The 19,853-nt window shown below is 49.8% G+C and overlaps 1 protein-coding gene across 1 annotated transcript; it reads right to left on the reverse strand.

The window, feature by feature from the left end:
• Window positions 1-1,946: 1,946 nt before the first annotated feature.
• LOC124472114 (TGF-beta receptor type-1-like) lies at window positions 1,947-18,363 on the reverse strand. The gene is made up of 9 exons (XM_047026737.1): window positions 18,212-18,363; window positions 11,507-11,755; window positions 10,821-11,057; window positions 10,157-10,387; window positions 8,773-8,940; window positions 8,349-8,505; window positions 7,619-7,743; window positions 7,168-7,298; window positions 1,947-6,056 (listed from the first exon to the last, which is right to left on the reverse strand). The coding sequence occupies exons 1-9, from the start codon at window positions 18,270-18,272 to the stop codon at window positions 5,931-5,933; spliced, it is 1,485 nt and encodes a 494-aa protein (XP_046882693.1). The 5' UTR covers window positions 18,273-18,363; the 3' UTR covers window positions 1,947-5,930.
• Window positions 18,364-19,853: the final 1,490 nt, after the last annotated feature.

The raw sequence follows: 19,853 nt of genomic DNA on the forward strand, positions 1-19,853 counted from the left end.
AGGTGTCAGTATGAAACCTCAATCTGACGGCCCCTAGATCCAAAGACATAGTTATGCTTTGGCAAAGATTGGCCAATACCTTTCTTTCTGAGGGAATTGTCATGTTGTGGTTTAGATGGGGTATGTACAGTGTTTGAGCAAACCCAGCCTGAACATGTGGGAGTAAGAGTAAGTAAGTATACTCAGTAAGAGTGTGTGTTTCTGTGTAAACTGGGCTCTGTAGAACATTGTTGTCTGTATACACTCCTTGTGAATGACAGATCCCTGGGAAGCTAGCCTTTAGCCTGGGGCAGAGATGACTAGGCTGCCAAATAGATAGCTACTCCACTCCATTCACAAACACTCACTCACACACACACACACACACCACACACACAACCACACACTCACAGCCCTACAGGAGCTGATGAGCATTACTCTGGACCGCATACTTGGAGAGATGAGTGTCTAGTACTTCCAACAGTCTGGTGAAGAGATGACATGCTGGTAGCACTGTTTGATTCCAGAACCTCAAACCCACCGCTTGCTTTCACAACGATGAGTCATCTGTATCAACATGATGCGGGATGAATCGATATCAATATCATTACGACAACATGCGAGGGATTTCCAATGCATACACATCCACACCAACAAATGTGTTCTTCCACCTCAAAATTCTTCACCCTGTTTTATAACAACACAGTTAAGGGAAGCTTCTGGAACACCAGAGTCAGGTGACAGCAGACTGAGGCCTTCCAAGAAGGGTTTGTATTTCCGTCCCACGACCCTGGACGTTGGCGCTGGAGTCCAGGGGACGTGATACGGATCGTGGACTACCCGTCTCATTCAGGCTCCACAGCATCCTCTTTCATGTCCTCCAAGTCTAGACAGCTATTCACTAATCTGTTGTCTACTCTTCTGCAAGCAGAAATTGGGGCCAACACATTAAGCATTGAATCATTCAAAGACCTTATAAACTGAATAAAGGGAGCAACTGAAAAGAAAGCGAGAGACGCTTAGGTCTCTGAGAGAAAGAGAACGAGGTGAGAAAAGAGGAGTTAATGAGCACCAGATATGGAGGGAGGTGTGGAGAAGCACGGTGGAGAGATCTATGGGCGGTGAGAAAGTCAGAGAGCTGACGAGCAAGGCCACGGAGGGCGCGTGTGCGAGGCGCGTGAGGACGGAGAGGTACGCAGCCGGGGTCGATCCTCCTGGCCGTGAAAGACAACGGCCGGCTTCTCAGTCAACTGTGCCGAGGCTTTCTAAAGAGAACTGCTAACGAGGCGTTCATCATTAGAGTTCTTGTGTGTATTTCTCATGAATGTGCCTTTTAACCTTCGGTCGTGCACTGTTTTGGTTTAATAACGAAAGAATGTCATGTCTTACTTCCGTATGCACTAGAGAAATGTTCTTTTCAAATGTAGGTTGCTTTAAAGGCAATGGAAGTAGGTCGGTGAATGCCAAAGTAGCCCGGGGAGGGGAGGGCGAAGAGACGTGAGGTGGTACATTCTCAAACTGCCAAGACACTCTGCGGAATGTTCCAGAGACTGTCAGTCCTCTCAGGTACAGATAAGACGACCCAAGATCAAATCACTGCATATTTCACTCGAGAAAAATCTCTTTCCACAGAACACCTTAATCACATCCACCAGGAGATTTGGAAGAGAGAAAACTGTTAAGTGGTTGTGGAAGATGGATTACGAGAGGGGAGATGGAAAAGGTGAAAAATCTTCGATAAAGTAAAACAGTGTAAAAACTATTTCCAAGTTGTCTTTTCCAATACCAACATGGGGTTCTGAAATTACACTCCGGATATTTGAGTTTCTCGTTTATATCACACTTTTCATGACATGCTAGCAAACAATATATGAAGGAATAAACATTGGCACTAGAGTTACACAGTACAGACGTCCCTTAATGCACTAAAAGGGGAATTTGACAGCCAACTAAAAAAGACACCAAAGTAAAGAAATGTGTATACATTTATTCACAAAATTCCTTACTTCACAAGATAATCATCTCTTCTCACTCCCGATATGATACTCTCTTAAACACATTACACAAGTGGATGCACATGGTCTTTACATAGGGAGAATGCACTCTTCCTAATGCTGTCTAGACAAACTTCCCAACCCTTTCTGGCCTTCTCCCTTTCATCACCAGATCCTTTAGAAGCACTCGAATCAACCCTACGTCACCCTTACCGACCCTAGACGTGAAGATCTCACGAGGGGATGGATAGACCTGAAGAAGATGGCTGCAGTCTCATCAGGCCAGCCAGAGGGCAGGATGGTTCTGTAGCCATGCTGTTTAGACCTACCCAACCTCTCCAGATCTACAGGAACATTCCAGAAGGAGGAATGGGCCAGGGTTGGGATCGGAGGACGCTCCATCCAAAAGTCACCTCGGACAGTACATCATTTAGAAATAAAACATTCTTTAAAAATAACATCAACAAATTTTGGAACACATTTTTTTTCCAGATATACGACGGTCCAACATAACCTAGAAAAGTAGGATTCCTTCCTACGGGGGAATCCCAGACAGTGACTACCTCTGACACACACAGAACAAAAATGTGCATTTCTCATATCTCGGAAGGAAACAGAATGTCAGAGTGGAAGGAAAAAAAGAAAGAAAATAATTCCTATGTACATTGAGGTAAATCAAAAGAAACACCACAGATCTGTTGAAGTCCACCTTCATGACACCTCTTCATGGACAAACACCGCATCGCCTCCACCCAGGGAGATCTTTCATGCCTTTTCAGAAGAACAACAATCCATGATATGATCAAACGTGACAGCATGTTTGCGTCTGTGGTTCCATTTATAGAACGTTCAAGCAATAGGCATTGTCAGAACACACCCATAAGGTTCTGAACGCACTGGGCTGGACATGCACTGCATGGCACGTGACCTGGTACATACGTGACCTGCCACACGCGTGCCCCAATGAGGGGGAAACACTCGACTCCCATCTCCCCCCCCCCCCCCCCTCTCGGTACAATGACATCAACGCTACAGCCAACTGAACTGCGAACCAGTGCAGCTCTGCTAATCCTTCAGGCCAAGTCCTGGAAGTGACATCACTGATGATGATGTTGGCACTAAACACCCTGAGTGACGGCCCACTCTATGGTGTGTGTGCTAACAGCTTCAGACTGCTGCACACGATGATGAAGATCACACACGCGCACACACACACACACACACATCTGGTCAAAGGTTTTTCCCACAGACACACTAAACAGACATGTCCGTTTTTTTTTTTTTTTTAACGATGGAATTGCATGTATAAAAGTATGCAGCACCTTACACTTAGCATAGTAGAAGACATCCAAAGCACAGAACAAACAGGAAGGAACAGAAACAACTTGATATAAAACACTATTTTGTAAAGATGTAAAGGGTGGGGGGAGGGGGAGAATATGCACGGTTGCTAACCCCAGCCAGACTAGCTGGTGTGTCTGAGCTAGTTGGAGTTCTAAGGCTATCTCGACCTGGATCCTGCCTCTCCACGCTAACCTGCCCACTACTCCATACAGGACCGCTTACAACCGTTTTCTCAATCTGTGATGGGTCGGAGTGTCACTGGGGCACCTGAATGATCCTAGAGGCAGCAGATAAGATGAGGTGTTGACATGTGACGACTCGGCTGGATACCGCCTGGCCCAATGCTCTCCAACCCTCTGAAGAAACGGTAACTTCCTGTGAGTGGGTTGGAGACCACTGGCAAATTTGCATTGTTTCTCCACTGAAGACGAGATGCCTCTATCTCCATCTCTCTCACCCACAAGTAATACTTCATTTGGTTTTAGTAGCAGCAATATCTATCTTCGCCTCGCTCTCAACTCGAAACAAACACGACAAACTAAACAATCCCTCGTTTTCCAGTGGCTACCATCATTTCTGAACACAGCCTGCTGGAAACCCTTCTGTTTTGAAACAAAATCTAATACTTAAGAAATGTACTTCAGTCTTAACATGGCACTCTCGCAGGTCAATTTTGGTTGCTTGAAAGATTTTTGTTTTGTAAAATAGAAACCTCGCAAAAGTAGATGGAAAGTAGATGAAAAGCCTGGATGTCTTTTTATGGCACTTTTAGACTAACACGATATCACTGTGCTGACTGTGGGATAGTTATATCGCCATTCCCATCACCATAGTTGTATCCATACTATCCATTTCTCTCAGCTTTGTCTGATATGCGGTCTGTACAGAGCGCATGCCACAGAGCCTAACCGCCATAAATCAACCACAATCACCACGTGACACACAAGGGCACTTATTGCTAAAGAGAGACGTTGCTGTGCGTTTTCAATCGCTAACGTACAGAAAAGCTAATGCTTGGTTAGCGCTCTCCGTCCTAGCCTACAAATTAAGACAGTAATAAGTAGAGAGGCCACGAGAGGACAGCGTGTGCATGTCCAGCTATCTAGTTAGCAGCAAAATAATATATAACGGTACAAGCAATAACAACATCAGTCTTTCATACATATATGTATTCAATTCAAAAGGGCTCCATGTATCTTCAGAATAAAAAATATTATGAAAAATTCCCTCAAACAAATAAAAGGCCGTATATCAAAAGCCCCAAAGCATAACTATGGATATGTATTATAAATGCTCCTTCATAATAAAAGCCTAAACATAACAATGGTTTGATACAACATCCTTCACAAGGAAAGCCTTGAATGGTTATGTACAACCTCCTTCACAATAAAAGCCTCAATCATAATATATTTTCCCTCTAGACTTTCATTGCCCAGGCAACACCAGAGTGAACCCCGAATTCAGGGTTCAGATCATCGGTTCCGTGGCAACAAAGACCTCCCCTGCATCCTTCTCCTAGCGAGCACACGAGTGTCTCTTTCCTGAGGAGTCAGGGAGATACTAAGGCTATTTCCACCAGTAGAGTATGCAATGTGCACACAGCAAAAGAGTTCAGAGCGGCAGATGAATTTGCAGCACCTCGCGCTCTTCTCTAAGAGCCCAATGAGGCGTCTGGTATTAAATATAGAGGTATACATGTAGGTCTATCAGCTTCCTGTAAGGCTGCGTATGTATGGATACATACTCCTAAACAGTATGGTGGAAAGAACATTCACCATATAGAACAACAGAGTATATACAGCAGAGGTATACATCTCTCAGCTTAGGTGTGTGAACAAAAAAGGACATACATATACGTTTGATCACACATCAATTATATACAAAATACTCATATATACAAACACACACACACACACTTATAGAAACGTATATATACATAGCAATAAAGTAAATATTGCGAAATTTGACTGCATATTTGACAAGGCTGAATGAGGTCCTGGTCTGTCTTGTTTTGACAGAAAAACTAAACACGCTATAGATCAGGCATCTGTAAAAATGAAACTATGTTCGTTACAGGATATATATATATATATATATTTTTTTTTAAAGGAATGAAAAAATGCATGAGTAGAGACCGTTTTCAGTTTGGATTAAAACCCTGTTTAAAAGATATTGCCGGTCCAAGTGTTGATGCAAATACCACTGGAGAGGTATTCTGAAAAGGGAAGAATTCCTTACCATTGGGAGGTAGGGGTGGGGTCAGATATTGGTGGGTGGGGGGAGGGGGTTAAGGACTTGGGCGTGGACCCATAGGGTTAAAAATGAAAAGCAAAAAATCCAGAAGGAATGTCTCAGAGCGAGACCCAGCCCCCATATCCCTACCAAGTTGTCCTCTCCAGTCTTGGGGACCAGGTCCTGTGGGTTAAGACCTGGCTGACCCAGGGCTTGCATGTCTGGATAGCTGCTCCTGTTAGGTGAGCAGTTGTTCTGGAGGAGGAGGAGGAGGAGGAGGGGGGAAGCTCCAGACAGAGACCACCTCCACCATCCTCCTCTCCGTCCTCTGAAGGAGGAGGGACGGGGGGGGAGAGAGAGGGGCAGGAAGTGAGGCGTGGTCTACATCTTGATGCCCTCCTGCTGGCTGAGTTGAGACAGGGACTTCTTGATGCGCAGCGCGGTGAGGCGGGCGGCGCCGTTGGCGTACCAACACTCCCTCATGATCTTGGCCATCACACGCAGAACCTGCAGACAGAGGAGGAGGCACAGGTGAGCGGGCACAGCAGCAGCGAGCACCCAGGTGGCCTGAACAGGACTGACAGGAGCGTTGTGATGGTGGGGGCACCCTGCTGGGAAGCGCTGAACGCAGGGGCCAGGGTTAGACATTCCTGCACGTCTCCGCCTCTATCTCTACATTTCTAGTCTCCAAACTGCAAACAAAGTACAATAATATAAAGCAACAACAAATCTTATCTTGAAAAAATGAAAAGAAAAGAAAGTGTTTTGATCGAAGAGCCGATCAAACTTGATGCACCATATCTCAAAGGCTATATGGGTCCAACTTTTGCTAGGTGTGTGTGTGTTAGGTGTGTGTGTGTAAGGTCTGTGTGTGTGTGTGAGTGTGTGTATCAGCGCGCGAACAACAGTTGAATCAACCCAAACAGCAAAGAAGAGACTCGCTCCACTTTCCCCTTGTTCATCCCTCTCCGTGTCTGTCCTGGACACTGCTCCCTGTGTCTCTCCTGGCTATTCATCACTCCAGCCTTTTAATTATTCAATGGCCACAATTGTGTGGAAGGAGCAGAAGAGGCAGCTTCCTGGTGATCTATCTGCAGATCCTCCAGGGCCCTGCGGCTCCGACACACACTAACCTTGGACGACATGATTGCATTAGGGCGGCTGCAGCACTGTCAATTGTCTGTAATTGAATAGCCTGCTTGCCAGCAATAAAACACACATCAATAAATAAAAAAGAAAGAGAGAGGGGGGGGGGGGAGGGTTGGTGGAGATACGGAGAGTGAGGAGGAGAGAGAGATAGAAGAGAGAGAGACTGAGGGGAGTAAATTAGTAGAGAAGAGAGACTAGAGGTGGAGTGGGAAGCAAGCTGGCAGTAAACCAGAGAGAGAGAGAGAGAGAGAGAGAGAGAGACAGAGAGACAGAGAGAGAGAGACAGAGAGAAATAGAGAGAGAGCGAGAGCGAGAAATAGAGAGAGAGAGAGAGAGAGCGAGCATGTGTGTGTGTGTATCCAAGTGTCTCAAGTCTCTCAGAACACCGCAAACGCGCACATGTGTATGAATCCTCAAGTGTGTCAGTATACCATCTCAGAACAGTGTGTGTGTGTGTGTATCCTCTCACCTCACAGCTCTGCCACCTGTTGGGGATGTTTGCTCTCAGCTTCTGGTCACACACCACCCTCCTCATCTCCTCCACCGAGGGATCTGATTGGACCAGGTCGTAGTAGGGAAGCTGGTAGTCCTCATGGATACCTGGCAAGGGGGCGGGACATCAGGTCACTCTTACTGACAGACCAATCAAAACAGGCTGGGTTAGAGGAGCGTTTGAATTTGGGATTCCTATTGGATCCCACAGGAGTGACAGGAGACCTGATGTGACCCCGCACACACGCGCACACACACACACACACATACAGTACTATCTAACTAACTGGGTACTTGGCAGTCGTCCATCCTTTATTTATCCCTGTAAAACATATACATGCATGCACCCCTCCCTCCCTCTCCCCCCCACTCCCCCCCTCCCTCCCTCCCTCTCCCCCCCCCCACCCCTCCCTCTCCCCCCCCCCCACCTCCTATGGAGCAGCGTCGTGCTATCTCCCAGAAGACCAGGCCCATGGCGTAGATGTCGGCCCTCTTGAAGGACTCAAAATGCTTCATGTTGATGGAGTCGTCCAGCACCTCTGGAGCCATGTACCTGGAGAGGAAACACACACACACACACACACACACATTAGCTCCGCTGGGCTCAGGGGTGGGGGTCGGGGGGGGGGGGGGCGGAGGGCAGAGAATGTCACAGTGGACCTGGGGGGACACGGGTGTGATGAAGGCGTGGGGAGGGGGGGCTGTCCATGTCACAGAGAAAACCTGAAGGGCACAATGCTGACTGGGGAAGGGTGTAAGACAGTGTGTGTATGTGTGTGTGTGTAGAGTGAGAGGGTGGCTATAACACTATTACTGACCCCTCCCCCCCCACCTCCTCTACATAACACAGTGGTGCTCTCTCAGATCAACATCAATACTCCCCCCACACACAGCCTCTCTCTGGCCCTCCCTGCACCCCACACACACACACGTCTGCTGCCTTGGTTCAGAAGAGGTTTATTACTTTGATTACTTGTATTATTGTTTTTATAGATTTTATGTTAAGCACCTTGAGCTGCAATTCTTGTATGAAATGTGGTATATAAATAAAATGTTCTTATTATTATCAACAGTATCTGTCGGGAGCAAATCATTTCACAAGTGTATATGTGTTTGTGTGTGTGTGTGTGTACGCGTGTGAGCGTATCCCGTGGGTACCTCTTGGTTCCTACTCTGTGATTGGGTGCGATGTCGATGGTGTCGGTGGCCGAGTCGTGGCGGACAGCCAATCCCAGGTCAGCGATGCAGCAGGTGCCATTCTTCTTCACCAGGATGTTCTTGGACTTGAGGTCTCTGTGGGCGATCGCTGGCTTACCTGGGGGGGGGGGGGGGGGGGGGGGGGAGAGGGGGGGTACAGGAAGGTGAGTCCATGTGTGTTCCTGCTATGAAGGTTTGCTTTTCTTTCAAACGCCGTACTGGTGTGAATTCGACTAACTGCGAGGCACGTGTGTGTAGGTGCGTGTGTGTAGGTGCGTGTGTGTAGGTGCGTGTGTGTAGGTGCGTGTGTGTAGGTGCGTGTGTGTAGGTGCGTGTGTGTAGGTGCGTGTGTGTAGGTGCGTGTGTGTAGGTGCGTGTGTGTCACCTTGCGTGCCGACGATCTCCATGTGCAGGTGGGCCAGGCCGCTGGCGGTGGACAAGGACAGCTTGATCATGCCCTCCACCGTCACCGTGTAGCGGTTCAGGTAGTCAAACAGAGAGCCGTGCTCGTGGTAGTCTGACACCAGCCACAACTGGGTCCAAGTGCCGTTATCTGGAGGGGGAGAGGGGGGGGGGGCAGGGGGGAGGACAGGAGAGGGGGGGGGATCATTATAAGAATGGTTGGGGTCATTTAGTCATTTATTTAACAGACGCTCTTATCCAGAGCGACTTACAATAAGTACAGGGACATTCCCCCCGAGGCAAGTAGGGTCTTGCACAACGTCATTTTGAACCAGCAACCTTCTGATTAATAGCCCGATTCCCTAACCGCTCGGCCACCTGCCTCCCCAGTAGGCGAGGAGGTAGGTGAGGAGGCAGGGAGAGAGGACACTCCCCAGTGGGTGAGGAGGCAGGGAGAACAGACACTCCCCAGTAGGTGAGGAGGCAGGTGAGGAGGCAGGGAGAGCAGACACTCCCCAGTAGGTGAGGAGGCAGGGAGAGCAGACACTCCCCAGTGGGTGAGGAGGCAGGTGAGGAGGCAGGGAGAGAGGACACTCCCCAGTGGGTGAGGAGGCAGGTGAGGAGGCAGGGAGAGCAGACACTCCCCAGTAGGTGAGGAGGCAGGTGAGGAGGCAGGGAGAGCAGACACTCCCCAGTAGGCGAGGAGGCAGGTGAGGAGGCAGGGAGAGAGGACACTCCCCAGTAGGTGAGGAGGCAGGTGAGGAGGCAGGGAGAGAGGACACTCCCCAGTAGGTGAGGAGGCAGGTGAGGAGGCAGGGAGAGAGGACACTCCCCAGTAGGTGAGGAGGCAGGGAGAGAGGACACTCCCCAGTAGGTGAGGAGGCAGGGAGAGAGGACACTCCCCAGTAGGTGAGGAGGCAGGGAGAGAGGACACTCCCCAGTAGGTGAGGAGGCAGGGAGAGAGGACACTCCCCAGTAGGTGAGGAGGCAGGGAGAGAGGACACTCCCCAGTAGGTGAGGAGGCAGGGAGAGAGGACACTCCCCAGTAGGTGAGGAGGCAGGGAGAGCAGACACTCCCCAGTAGGTGAGGAGGCAGGGAGAGAGGACACTCCCCAGTAGGTGAGGAGGCAGGGAGAGAGGACACTCCCCAGTAGGTGAGGAGGCAGGGAGAGAGGACACTCCCCAGTAGGTGAGGAGGCAGGGAGAGAGGACACTCCCCAGTAGGTGAGGAGGCAGGGAGAGAGGACACTCCCCAGTAGGTGAGGAGGCAGGTGAGGAGGCAGGGAGAGAGGACACTCCCCAGTAGGTGAGGAGGCAGGGAGAGAGGACACCAGAGGGACACCTGCACGCACGGAGGCTGCTCTCACCTTTGTTGTCGGCGGCGATGAAGCCCAGGATGTTCTCGTGACGCAGCATGACCGTCTGGTAGATCTCGGCCTCGCGGAACCAGGAGCGCTCCTCCCGCGACGAGAAGATCTTCACGGCCACCTCCTCGCCACGCCAGCGGCCCCGCCACACCTCGCCGAAGCGGCCCTTCCCGATGCTCTCCTGCAGGATGATGGTTCTGGCGATGGTCCTCTGCACCAGCAGGGGCAGGCCTGCGGGGGGCGACAGAGAGCGCAGAGGCTGATTCTACACGCCAGGATTTCGCAGGGTTTGCTGAAATCCTTGAGAAAAATCTTTATGATGATGATGATGATGGTTCCAGCCCGCCTGGTCGTCCCCTGTGTGGAAACAGGGACTAGATGTGACGGCGTGGTCACGTGAAGCGCTGGTTAACGAAGGACATGCACCCCGGTGAACTGTGGAGGACACAGGCGTGTAGGACAGCGCCGCATTCAGCTGCCCCAGACAAGAGAGAAAAGATTCCTGCCAGACGAGATATTGACCAGAGACACCAAGGAGACCCGCTACTGCTTATTCTATAATAAGTTTAATCATTTTCTTTACGACGGGTTTTCTCTGCCTTTCACACACACACACACACACACACACTCTCCGCACGGCACGGCCCTCTCCGAGCGAGCCCACCTGAGCCTGATCCGGAGGTGGTCATGTCGTAGATGAGGTCTTTGAGGGTGGAGCCGTCGGCCAGGAAGGGGTGATCCAGGGCGGGGTCCTCCTGGCTGGGCACGCGGTGGTGCAGCAGCGCCCGGCTGTGACACACATACACCACCAGCAGCAGCACCAGGCACAGCACGCACACGGGGCCCGCGATCACCGCCGCCAGCGTCACCGGGCTCAGGGGCGGGGTCTGCTCTGTCGGCACTGGGGGGGGGGGGGGGGGGGGGGGGGTAGGGGGGGGGGGGAGGAAAAACACGCATGGTATTTTGCGTGCGCTCGCATTTCACCACACGAACGTCCTTGCTAAACATGAACACACAGACCAGCAGATAAAAGATAAGATGAGTAAATAAGACCTCGTCTAAACCTGTTCGACATTCCAAACTATTTCTCAACGGTGTCTGGTCCAGATAGCCCAGCCAGCCCTCAGACAACACAGGTCTGCTGTGTTGGTCACCTGTGTGTGTGTGTGTGTGTGTGTGTGTGCATTCTTCCATCTCAACTGCCATCTCAAGCCGAGTGGAGGGGATGACATATATTCTGAAATGTCTATAACAAGAGCGAAAGATCAACAACAACAAAAGACAACAAAAATGATTCCTTCTAAAAAGGTAACGTCATTTTCCACCAGAGTCCCCTGAACGTGACCTTACTGGGGTAGTCGTCGGGGTCGGGGTCACGGTTACACATGTCCGTGTCGCAGCACACGGGGATGACCTCGCGGTTGTCCCTCTTGGAGTGGGCGCACACGAAGGGCCGCCCCTTGGGGAACAGCTCCGCCTCCGGGATGCACATGGCATTCTGGGACACCACGCGGCCCTCCAGGTGCACCAGGGAGGTGAAGCACAGGCCGTCCGTGTGACACGTGCTGTTGGAGCACCACTGGCAGTGACACTGCAGCCCTGCGGACACAGAGAGGCGGAGAGAGAGAGGTGCGTGGGGAGGGAGGGGGGGGGAGAGAGAGAGAATTAGGAATCACACACGTCTTCCAACCCTCTCAGACCTTGAGGGGACTCGTTCACACGACAGGTACATCGCGACACAGCTTCAACGTGCTACAGACACTCAGGAGGCCATGACAAACAGCATTTCTCCCTGTGCATGGCCGGAGCTGCTTAGCCTCTCCTAGCCTGGCCTGGCCTGGCTGGAGAGAACCCTGGCTAGCCCACAATGTGAACCCTGGAGCCTGAACCCTGTGTGGATGCTGCAGGGATGTTGTTCCCGGCCGATGCAAAGGACCAGGTCTTCTGGTCAGTCCTTGACCCCTGCTGGATCAGGTTCGAGCAGCCTGCTGTGTGTGTGTGTGTGTGACCAGCTCTAACCCAAGCCAGATGTGGTGTTCTACGCTGTGTGGACTAAGCTGACGCTCCTCCACGCCCCTAAACCCCCTCTAACCTCAAACAGCCTCCCAGCCCACCCACAGCCCCCATCAGAGTGTGTGCGCTGGGCTGGTCTAGACGGGCCTCTGGGCTGAAACCAGAGCAGGGGCTGAGGGGCCGTTAAAGAGGGCGGGCGGGGGGACTTCTACATTCCTTTAACACACACACACACACACAGAGAGAGAGAGAGAGATAAGGGAGAGAAAGTGAGGGTGGAGAGAAAGAGAGGTGGAGAGAAAGAGACAGAGCAGACAGAGAGAGAGACAGAGAGAGACATAAGGAGAGAAAGAGAGGTAGAGTTATGGGAATAGGGATGAACAGAGAGAGAGAGAGAGAGAGAGAGAGAGAGAGAGGAGAGAGAGAGAGAGAGAGAGAGAGAGAGAGAGACAGAGAGACAGAGAGACAGAGAGACAGAGAGAGTTGGGCCTCCTGGCTCAGGGCTGCTGTAATATTCCAGAGAGCTGACAGAGCTGAGCTGACAGGACTGGATAGCTGAGAGGCAGGCAGGGGGAAACCCTAAGCTGCCACTGAACACTGATCCACCCAGAGGTGATCACGTGACCACCAGGAAAGCACTTCTCCAGGAAGCAATGAAGGAACTGAGGAAGAAAGGAAGGCACAAATATAGGGAGGGAGCAAGGAAGTGAGGAAGTAATGAAGGGGGAGAACGAGGACAGGAAGAAACAGGGCTCATGTGTGGTGTAGCGGGGGTCCCCGGTCCAGGAGGCTCATGTAGCTCTGCCCATGTCAGAGGACTTCAGACACTCCTCCTCTGACGGCAGACCCCCCCCCCCCCTGGTTTCTGCTCTATACGGCAGGATGGCTCAAAGGGTCCTCGAGCCAAATGGGACCACTCCTGTTACTATATGACATCTGTGAAGATCCTAGAATGAGAGGAGGGACTATTAGAACTGTGACTGGGTTATGATGGCAGGCAGCTACTTAGATTAGCCCTATAATGAAGTCAGAGCTGATCCCTCTCCCTCTCTCTCTCCCGTCCACTCACTCATGGTCGACTGAGCCTGTCTTCTCAATGTCCATCCATCAACTCACACCATCTGGCGTACTCTTCCTCCCTCGACCCTCTCTCCCCTCTCCGTCGCAGGACTTTCCCAAGCCCAGCCACATCTAGCATCAAACTCCTCCCCCCCCCCACCTCTCCCCCCCGCTCCTCCTCCTCCCCCACTCCCCCCCCCCACCTCTCCCCCCCGCTCCTCCTCCCCCCCCGCTCCTCCTCCTCCCCCACTCCCCCCCCCCCACCTCTCTCCCCCGCTCCTCCTCCTCCCCCACCTCTCTCCCCCGCTCCTCCTCCTCCCCCACTCCCCCCCCCCCACCTCTCTCCCCCGCTCCTCCTCCTCCCCCACCTCTCTCCCCCACTCCTCCTCAGCTTCTCTGGACTCTAGCCATTCTCCAGCTCTGCTTTGTCCCAGCTCCCACGCCGACGACTGGAGATTTCACAACATCATCGAGCAGCCAGCCAGCCAGCACTGCTCCTCATCAGACAGGGCTGAAGTCCCAGGGGCAGAGTGGACTTTGTTCCCAGGAAACAAAGTTGTGTTCACTTTCAATGGAGGACTCTACATCACATGTCACTACCCTAAAGAAGAAGAACCATGAAAACCTTCTGGCTGTGGCAGAGAGAGGCAGAGGGCAGCCGGGGTCGACAACAAGCGATGCGACTGACCGTCAGCCTCCTGAATGGCAGTCGCAAGGATGGGAAGGCCAGAAAGGTAGAGGAAAGCCTTAACGTTTCCATTACGTGACGGTGACGGACCCAATGAAACTTAGCGGTGTTTAGCTCGCCTTGGCAATTATGTTTGCTTACATGACGTGAAAGAGGATAGATGACACTTCCACTGATGTGCTACCCCTTCTGCGCTCCACTCCACCGCAGCCCTCTCACTAAACACTCTGTCTGGGGGAGGCCAGCCCGGGGGAACAAGGATGTTAGTGTTGAGACGGCGAGAAAAAGGAGTCACGTTTCTCAAATCCAGAGGAGAGGAGGCAGGGAGAGAGGAGGCAGGGAGAGAGGCAGGGAGAGAGGAGGCAGGGAGAGAGGAGGCAGGGAGAGAGGAGGCAGGGAGAGAGGAGGCAGGGAGAGAGGAGGCAGGGAGAGAGGCTCGGAAGAGAGGAGGCAGGGAGAGAGGAGGCAGGGAGAGAGGCAGGGAGAGAGGAGGCAGGGAGAGAGGAGGCAGGGAGAGAGGTGGCAGGGAGAGAGGCTTGGGAGCTGGCAGGTTTGAGAGTGCCTGGCTGTTTATCTAATGCTTTCTTTCACCTCTCCTCCAAATCGCTGCCTCTCTACACCTCCCCCCAGTCTCTCCCTCTCTATCCCCATCCATCTCTTTCTCCCCATCCACCCAATCTCCCCCTCTTTCCCCTCATCTCCCCCCTCTCCTCCCCCTCTTAGCACGGCCGTGTCACAGGGCCCCTGGAGAGCCCGCCCATGGCACACACAGCCCCCCCCACCACCCCTGACCTGGGACACGGAGCTGACGGACCATGCTGATGAGGTTTCTCACACACACACAGAGCATGAAGTCCATCTCCCATCCATTGTTGTATTCCTCACATTAAATCAGAGCTCTGCTGCTCCCTTCCCCCACCCACGTTTCAATGCACTTCCAGCTCTATGCAGTGTGTGTGTGTGTGTGTGTGTGTGTGTGTGTGTGTGTGTGTGTGTGTGATCACTACACATTGTCACTGCCATAGGTCACAACCTGGCCCTGCTGCTCTATAGCACTGACTGCAGCAGCTCCTTTGTCCTTGACCGGTATTGGGCTTTGTGTGTTTGTGTGTGTGTGTGTGTGTGTGTGTGCAGATGTCCAGCATGTTGACCTCTTGTGTCCTGACTTTTAGTCCCTCTCTACTCGTGTCCTTGGAGCCCACAGCCAAACAACCATCAGACACACATGCACACTTCATGAAATGAAAACAGTGAAGCATACAGAGAAAGACAGGCAGCACAGGCAGCAGTATACAGTGGAACGTGCTGAAGGATTCACAGAAGTGTTGGCTTAATTGGTTTCAAGTATCCAAACTGTTCTCAGTGAGCAGCAGAGAACATTCAAACAACTGCAAACTAATTATCTTTCTCAGGGAACGTGTCGCTGTCTATCCTCTCGCTTTCTCTCTCCACATTTGCTTTGTTCCTTTTTTCTCTTTCAATGACAGACACGCCAAGAAACCAAAATGCCAGACATCATTTCTTGTCAGACACAGAGAGAGAGAGTGAGAGAGACATCACTGAGCCAGTATGTAGCCGAGTCTTCACTCCTAACCAAACCAAGGACACCACAGTCCTTATGATGACAAGGAGGAATCATCCTGCGAGTCTGGGACAGTCGTGTAATGTCTAGGTTAACACCGTGACCAGACTATAGCACATTCCTGAACACGGTATGAACTGAAAAATACTTTTTCAATTAAAGTTACTCGAAGGCAAACAAATTCCGTCTAGTTCGAGCCTGCGGCCCACTTCAAAACAGGAGGCTTAAGGACAGTTGACAACAAAGCTAAACCGCAACAGCGAGTTCTAACCCAAACACGATCCTTGTCCTCCCTCCAGTCATGAATTCCAGGAGGAGGCAACACTGGCTAGTCTTTCACTTCCTCTCCAAACCGCCGTCTGAGTGCTTAGTCTGGGACTGGGAACATTCTCTACTCCCTGCTCACACTGTCACGTACGTCCACCTAGCCTCTTCGCTAGCACACTACAGTACGCAAGAGCTCTGACTTTCCACCCCACTGCTCCTATTATACAAGAGCTCACTTGAAGGATTGTCAGAAAAAGACTTCACAGTGGTGGGCTTTAGAGAGGACAAGAACCCTAACGAATTAAAAAGACAAAATGAACAAACTTGGGTAGCGTGGCCTTACGTTAAGAGATGAAATCATACACAAGAAACATTCTAGAAGATGCGAGGGATCTAGTTCTTCTCTGACATATCGTTTCTCCAGGAAAGGGAGCAAGGAAGGAAGGATGGAAGGGAGGAAAGGAAGGGGGAATAGGTTTGAGAAGTCAAGCAGGTTTCAGGTTTCTCCTCATGTGGCTTGATGTTTGTTTGTTTTCTGTTTCGTCTGAGAAAGATCTCCCCTCAGAACCAACTAGGAAAAGTGAAGCTCAGTCGATTCTGCCCACTTATACTCTGGTATCAAGCAGGGAGATGGTGGGTGGTACTGTTGAACAGTAGCAGACTGGATTTCAATTACATTTGTCAGATTAACTGCTTAAAGTTGTTTGGTCAGCAGGCTGCCAGGCTACCCACAAGCACTCATGAATAAGATATAAGTAATAAACACCATTAAATATTCAACTGTCCTAGACTGTGTCTACATACCCAGGTGAGAATTGCCAACCTGTTAAGAATCACAGTATTAACTATTGAGGAAAAACTACTGAGAAAACCTGTTTGGCTGCTCCCTAAATATGACAGATTTTATATACCATACATTGTAAGTTAATTGTAAATCAAACTGACACAAACACTTGCTCTCTTACACACACAAATACCGCGTCTGCACAAACACATCTCTTTCGCTATCACACTCCTCTATCTGCCTGTCTTTGTCTCTAAAACACAGCCCCATTCTGTCAGTAAGACAGGTTTCTCCTGAGCAGTTTGGATGGAAAGCCACTAAACGGCTGTCCAACGGCACGAGGAGAATCACATCTCTCTAACAGGCTCGTGGAGGTAGTCTAATAACTAATTTGTCTGTAATACGGTGTTTTTTTGGACAGCGGTGCAGCGATTTCTCGTTGTTACTTCGTGAGAGTATCACTCGCGTTACAGCAACAACACTCCAAACCAATCGCTTGTCCGGGACGGAAAGAAACGACTGGAAATGAAACGATCTGGATCAGAAAACTGCATCTCTCGTGGTGCTTTTGCCCTCTACCTCTAGTACACAATCACTACGTCATTATAATGCAATTTCCTTTATGGTCCCATGGGGTTTGTGGGGGAGAATTCACACGAGATGAGGGTGGAGATGAGCCGTTTTCAGCTGGGCCTATCAGCGCGTGGACTGATGGGGTACATCACCGCACACGCGCCCAGATGGGCTGCCTGCTCGCTTTGTGTGAAGAAGCGTGCACGATGATGAATGGGATTGTTTGACAGCATCGTGAATCGATTTCATTGAAACACTGTGGTTAATATCACGATGGCACTATGTCCTAATCAACACCATATCCATTTAATTTGTATGGTCAAACAAATCGGTAAATGCTGCGACGTGGTGTTGGCTATAGCAACCTTAAATATCTCGTATCAAGTGTGACCCGCAGATTTGATAAATGCAACACCTTGAATTAAATATCTGAATCGACAGACGTAGCACATTTCTAGTTTCACCAAGTCTTTATTACCCATACTTACACGTTCGACGATGAGCGCAATGTGCAACAATGTAACCTAACGATCTCAATATGTAGCTTAGATATTGCCTATATTCAATTGCCTCATTTGATGAGCGACTGCAGTTAACATCAGAACACCGAATTGAATGTTATATTAAAGATACGTTAGCAGTCTCTGTCTATACGCGTGTTCTGATTACATTTATTTTTACTACAGCAGACACACGTTGAGCTAAAACAAAAAGGCGGCCAATTAGCAACATAAGAAATACCAGAGCATTGTAGTAACTTTTACCACGGCAACAACAAGACATTGTTTTGTGGATATCCGAACATGAGCGGTTTCGTCCCACAGAAAGAGGGAGACTCAAAGCTCCCCAAAGCTTGGACCTAGTAACGTGCTGGAATTGTGACTTTTTGTCTCCCATTCTCTTAAAAGCAATAGTCAGGCTGTTCGCTGGACAATAAACATTCTTGACAACCCCCCGGTTCCCCCTGACCCGCGCCATCTTTGGAAACAGTATTCTTGAAAACAAGATGCAAGAGTGTGAACATAAAACTTCCAGATAGCAAGTCTTGTTTGAACAAAAACGTTAAAAGGTAGTGTCTCGGTTACTTACCAGTAGATATGTGGATATACGGTCCAATCAACAGGACTAAACATATTAGATTACAGCGCATTGTAACTATTGTCGCTCGGAATTTACTCAACTCAACAGTGGTCAGTCTGTATTTTCTGACACTCCACTTTCGCAGTTCTTGCTCCGAGGAAAAAAAACGTCTGATTGGCTAACAACGCGAATACACCCCGCCCATGTTGAACATGCCTACGCCCATGCCCCCTTTCCTTTCCCCCATCCATTCTCTCCTCCAGAAGATGCAACTTTTAATGGGTGTGTACTTTACTGGCCAATGTGCAACTGTCCAAACAGGCACAACACAAAGGGCACATAGCTTTATCATGTCTGTATAATTTTTTCATTGCTGTGTTCATAAGCAAGCCATCACTATTAATATACGTCTCGTAGTCCCATGTACTTGGAGAGCTGCTTTGAATATTAATCTGTAAATATCACCGCTACTCGTCTTGTGTAGCAAATTACATGCGACTGAGGAAGCTTTCTCAGTGACGTATCAAATATCACAGTTTCGTTACCAAAAGCGCGCCCTTTTGGTCTAATGATAAATGCTCGAGCATGGGGACCCGGAGGAGCCCTGAGAGACGCCAGGAGGTGTTTGGGTGATGGAGGAAGGCTCCAGTCCCCGCTGGTGGTGACAGTTAGTCAGTGTTTGGGACAGGTGTGTGAAGGTGGCACGGTGACAGAAGGGAGCGTTGAAGTGGAGGGATACACCTACGTGTGAACACACACACGTTTAGAGACTCAAAAATACAGACAAGCGTGCATGTGCGCACACACATTCTGTGCCTGTAATGACATGGACTGCGGAGAGGGCAGATGGTACTAAACACAGGATTCTGGAATGACCTGGAGAGACAGCAGGTGTCGATCCCATTTACACCCCGAGAGAGGGCCTTAATTATGTACAACACACACACACATACACACACACACACACACACACCACTGCTTAATGATAATTCAGCATCCAACTGGCAGCAACCATTAGGCCTACAGGTTAAAAGTATCTGCTAGCGATAAGAGTGGAACCTGGAACACAACATATACGATCGGTTGATCGCGCTTCACTTCTTTGTGAAGTTCTGCCATCTAGTGTTCGTTTTGTGTCATTACAATTAGAGAGCTCACTGCAGATTTGTTTCACTCATTTAGTCACTTTCATGTTTTGAAGAAAAAAAAATGGTCTGAATCACGTTTAAAAAAACCAAACAAGACATTTATTCACTGAGCACACAGTACATAGTTCTTCACTATAAATCAGTGTCAAGCATACTTTCAATCCAATTAAAAAAGGTCGCCATACAAGAAAACTACCATCACTTCTGTGAGATTAAAAGAAAAGTATTTCAGAAAACGAATGTGTTTTACAGCGCATACATCCAAGTTTAATCATTGATTGTTTAGAGTACATTTCTATGTAAGTCTAAGTCAATTGTGTCACTCATACTAGAAGTGAGATCATGAAGGGTGGAAAGCAAGTTGAACAGCAGAATTTCACATCATTTGAATGGTGAACCTATGTGTTCCTAGATTTAAGATCATGTGCTGTTATAAAAAAACATAAACACAGAATGCAACTTAAATACTAACACATACACCTTTCCAGGTTTGCAGGAGGTTA

Source organism: Hypomesus transpacificus, chromosome 10 (genome assembly GCF_021917145.1).
Source record: "Hypomesus transpacificus isolate Combined female chromosome 10, fHypTra1, whole genome shotgun sequence".
Classification (NCBI taxonomy): domain Eukaryota; kingdom Metazoa; phylum Chordata; class Actinopteri; order Osmeriformes; family Osmeridae; genus Hypomesus; species Hypomesus transpacificus.

Excerpts from the sequence above, each read along its gene's own strand:
- LOC124472114 (XM_047026737.1), bottom strand. The coding sequence starts at position 18,272 with ATGCGCTGTAATCTAATATGTTTAGTCCTGTTGATTGGACCGTATATC. Across the intron at positions 8,941-10,156 it reads CATCGCCGCCGACAACAAAG|ATAACGGCACTTGGACCCAG; the intron begins GTGAGAGCAGCC and ends CTCCCCCTCCAG. Across the intron at positions 7,744-8,348 it reads CACAGAGTAGGAACCAAGAG|GTACATGGCTCCAGAGGTGC; the intron begins GTACCCACGGGA and ends TTTCCTCTCCAG.